The 5,084-nt window shown below is 37.7% G+C and overlaps 1 protein-coding gene across 1 annotated transcript in view; it reads right to left on the bottom strand.

Moving 5' to 3' along the window:
• The window catches only part of PIG-T (phosphatidylinositol glycan anchor biosynthesis class T), a 58,198-nt gene that overhangs the window by 52,330 nt on the left and 784 nt on the right, over positions 1-5,084 (bottom strand). Inside the window, exon 2 of the mRNA XM_070138012.1 lies at positions 338-518. Coding sequence (XP_069994113.1) covers positions 338-518 — 181 coding nt within the window. The remainder of the gene's footprint in view (positions 1-337; positions 519-5,084) is intronic.

Below are 5,084 nucleotides of genomic sequence, written 5' to 3'. Positions count from 1 at the left end.
ACTATTATCATCATTGCACTGAGTTAAAGACTACCTTGAGATATGATATGGAGTCTTTTTATATTCGAATAAAACAAATCAAATAACAACTATAGACATGGGGAAAACAAAAATTATACAGAAAAGTAAAAAAATAAAAAAAGGGTAGCAAGGAATTTAGTTACTGCAAATCAGTCTACAAGCTGAACACCTAAAGTGGTCACTCATGTAGGCTAAGCCTAATGCCTGTATTTTGAGGCATGTTATGGCAGTGAAGCATCCACATACAGAGACGGGGAAAAAAGAGGGGGGGGGGGGAGTGCTAGAAAAGTCACAGTTTAATTTTTCCTGAACTTACTCTTCATCTGATGGGTTGAACCACACCCACAACTGGGCACCTGGTGGGGCATCTATGACAGGATATCCCCATTTTCGATGACGCCAAAAACCTTGGGTTAGGCTAAGATGAAGTTCTCTTACATGGTAACGCTCCACAATTTCCCCAAGGGCTCGTGGAAAGAGGTCATAGTGCTCAAATTCTGTGAATGAGAAATCAAAGTGATCAATATTCTCTTAATACAAAATACACCTTTCTCTAAGTTACTTCATAGTAAAATATCCCTTAATAAAATACCTAAAATGTTTAGCAGGAGATAACTAAAACAATCTGATGGGTCAGCATGTCAGTGCAGTGTTGGCATCTGTGTTTACACTAGTAGAAAGGGAAAAGAATTACAAAGGCAATGAATGAATAAAAGCATTGCCCAGGGGAATCATAGACTTGGAAGTTGTGAAAGAAATAACAGTAAATGGAGCACTGCATCAATTTGACTGGCCTCGCATGCTAGTTCCCCACATATTGAACTGGGACAACACAAGTCTGGAGGTGAAATTTTTTGTCTGGCAATACATACATGAATACATACATACATATTTTTGTATATATAAATATATACATATACTTATATATATAAATATATATATATATATATATATATATATATATATATATATATATAAGTATAAATATATATTATATATATATATATATATATATATATATATATATATATATATATATATATATATATATATATATATATATATATATATATATATTATATATATATATATTAACTATATAAATATATATATATATATATATATATATATATATATATATATATATATATATATATATATATATATATATATATATGTATATATATATATACACACACATATATATAGGTACAAGCTAATGAAATTTAAGACCTTCCTAAGACTTTATAAGACTTATATCAAATACTTTTTAAGAGATGGAGTCACTGAATACACACTTCCCTATAATGAGTAGGCCTAAATGTGGAGAATTCTTTGTCTACCATGGTGAAAATTGGGAGGCAGTCCCTAGCCAAACTATGATTGGCAACACATGCACATACTCTAATGAACAGTTGCAGGCAAAAGTCTTTTAACATGTTTTGCAAGAGTTCTGACTGTGACTGTACATTATAGTATATTCGTGCATGTGTTGCCCGTCACAATTTGGCTGAGTCATCGTCCAGAAAAAACCCATGCCTCATTTAGTGTTGGCAGAAGTGGTATACTTTTTATGGTTGGAGAGTACCTTTCATGGGTAATTTTGCACAGTAGTTCTGCATAATTTATTGTGATGATTTTGGTATTGATGGATTCTTCTCACTTTCTAACACAGTAGTTCTGCATAATTTATTGTGATGATTTTGGTATTGATGGATTCCTCTCACTTTCTAACATCAAAATATAGATATTGTTGTGTGAAAACACCTTAAACTCCCACATTCTTAGCCTTGATATTAGGGGAGGGCATGAAAGGTACCAGAGAAATTGGTGGGTAAAATATGAATATACACAGAATTACTCACTATGTTGTCTAACGGAGGGGGCTCAGTAGGGTATGGGGTGAAGCTGCGCCCCATATTCTACCCAGGAAAAACTTAGAATCCTCCATGAGTTCATGACAGGAGAAAGCATCATACAGACTTGGCATCAGGCATTCCCACATCTGTCATATGGTCTCTTCTGTGTCAGTATGTGGAATCTTTGTTTCCTGTGTGGGGGATGGGAGCAGCAGCTTCCTGCATAAGACAATATAGTGACTGTTTCTGTGCATGTCATTTATATTTTACCCCACAATTCCTCTGGCACCTCTCATGCCCTCTCCCCTGCTACAGACCAATTTGGTAATGCCTAGCAACCACCCCTAGCAACAATCACTTGGTGAAAACAAACCCTCTTTTGTTAAAAGACTCAATGCTCTTTGCTTACAAAGTCGCTGAATCATTCCGAAAATTTGGTTTCTTTGAGTGAAAATGCCGAGGAGCTGAGTTGCCGCTGGTTGTTTGAACCACAACATGATGGGAAAAAGAGGTTTAACCTTTCATAAATTCTCAGATGTCAAAAGAAACCTGAAAAATGGAAGCGATGGGTACAGGCCATGAAACAGGTGAATGCTGATGGGAGTGCTTGGGCGCCTGATAGAATGTTTACATCTGCTCATAACATTTTATTACATATTGATATTTTACATCTTTTAAAATTCTAGAGACAGATAATCACTTCCAAACTCTTTTTACACCATCTACCAAGGCTAAACAAGGTCAACATTGCCAAAATTAGGTTTTGGCAGCAGTTATGCACTCGAAAAAGCCCAACAGTAATTTTACATTTTTCTGTAATAAATTGATTTATCATAATTTCAATTTACAAGCAAACCATCCCCGGATCCAACTTAACCAGACTTTATCCCAAGCACTGTCCTTTAGATGTATACAAACCAGTCATACTGTTAAAAAGATTTGAAATAGGAAGAAAAGAAGCCTAGCTAAGGAGATGCCAAGCATTCAGAAGAAACCACAATTTTCTGTTACCTCTGTCTGAAATATCATATAGCTCAGCAGATGAAACAATTGAAGAGGGCTCATTTCAAATTATTGTGGAAAGAGAAAAATGTGTTGTGCACATGTAGGCCTTTACATGACTTCATTGTCTCCTTTACATAAACACCTAGTAAATAGGAAGAAATTGCATTGATTTCCCAGAAAAAATGATTCAATACAGCCAAAAATCATAGATTATTGTAAAATCATTATATTACATGGCGTGTCGTAGATGTTGGGATATTAATTATTTCGAAGGATCGTCGATCGCAATTTCAGCAAGCAGATGGTATAGGCACTCGTCTACCTGCACAGCTTCTAGTTTTGCTTCATATTGCTTTTTCGCTTCGGTTTTTAAAGAATCAAAGTATTCATATGCCATTTCCACTTACGCTGATCATGAGGCATCTGTGAGCGACGGGTTTGTTTTCACCAAGTGGAAAGGCGACTTCGACTCTCGACGTCACACCAAATAGGCCTATTGAGGACAAGATTGGGTAAATTTGGAAAAAGGCATCACCAAAGAATTGATGAAAACTAACCTTACAGCCTAAAGATATTTAATTATGATCACTTTTCATTAAATAAACTTGTCTCGCAAATGAATAATAGATGAGTTATTTAATTATCAAAGCAAATAAAAATAATATTGAAAGGAGGTGAGATTCACACAATCGCTGTGGGAATACTTATCAAATTTTCCACTGCTGTAATCACGGTACTGATCAAGTCATTTTATTGTCACTATATAGGCTGCCGCTCCCCAATCCCCGCCCAGGAAAACAAAGAATCCTCCATGTAATCACGGCAAGATAGATCGTCGCACAAATTCGGCATCGAGCGTAGTCGCGACAACTGGTTGCAAACCACTTTAGTTTACACTCTGTGTTCATGTAATAGTTAGCCTAATCCTCTTCAAAATAATTCTTTATAACTTGGTATGGTTTCATATGATGCCCTACACATATGGAAACCATGGTGAGACTAGTCTGAAAATTGAATTTTATAGATTATTTTATAGTTTTTTGAGAAAAGTTTATTTAATGAAAAGTGATCATTAATCAAACATCTTCATGGCTGTAAGGTTAGTTTTCATTGATTCTTTGGTGACGCCTTTTTCCAATAACACCCAAGATTGTTGCTAATGGGCGTTTCCACACAATTTTATCTATATATTTGGATAGTAATTAGTGAGAGGAATCCATCAATATGATAATCACCACTCCTTTATGCTGAACTATTGTGCAAAATACATTGATACCAAAAGGTAATTTTCTATATTACGTCCGCATGACCGATATCGACGATTTTGGTATCGTTGGATTCCTCTCACTCTCCACATTGCAAATATATAGTTTTTATTGCGCGCTAACCCCCCGTTAGCGACAAACTTGGCCCCGATAGCAGGGGAGGGCATGAAAGGTTCCAGGGAAAATGCGGGGTTAAATAGCACTAATAATATAACGCACAGTGAAAATAACCATGGTTATTCACATAACTTTCCATTGCAGGGGGCTGCCGCCCCCCAACCCCCGCCGAGGAAACAAAACCTCCACCACGTATTCACGGCAGGCTAGAGCGTTACACAATCATCGTCGATGTCGGAGCAGGGGGCGTATTACCTCGTAAGATTCTCACTGAATCAGCATATTAACCTTATTATAGTCAGCATTGTATATAGAGACGATTGTAGTATAATCAGGATAAACATGGAGGCCCGCCCTCGTCGGCGGGTTTTGCGCACTTTTTCGATGTTACACCGATGGCCTCAAAGTCGAGTTTCCCTTCCTCTGGAATAACGACATTCGTATTCCTAACCGAAATAACCGTCGCGTTCAGAAGTCAGTCATAGTCGCCGCGATGGCCGAGTGTGGAGGGTGCTCGTACTCCGAGACGGATTTTCTGCGCGAGATTGCCATTAGCCAAGAAAAAATGCTAGATATGTGCTTCCGCCACGGCCTCCTTCGTCGTGAGAAAGATTGCGGCAGGTGCAGGCAGCCAGCACCTGAATGTGAGGTTGCATCACTTCCTGTGTGCTGCAGCGTCGCTGCAGCACACAGGAGCCTAGGACCTAGGACCTCCTGCCGGACGCACCCTGCCTCCTTCACATTTTGCGGCAAAGGAGCACCCTCCCTAGTAATTAGCGGCATTAATAAATCAGGTTAGTACCTTAAAAATCCTAGG

Source organism: Penaeus vannamei, chromosome 24 (genome assembly GCF_042767895.1).
Source record: "Penaeus vannamei isolate JL-2024 chromosome 24, ASM4276789v1, whole genome shotgun sequence".
NCBI lineage: Eukaryota > Metazoa > Arthropoda > Malacostraca > Decapoda > Penaeidae > Penaeus > Penaeus vannamei.
Note: the sequence above shows the minus strand (reverse complement) of the source record. Positions and strands in the feature narration are given on the sequence as shown.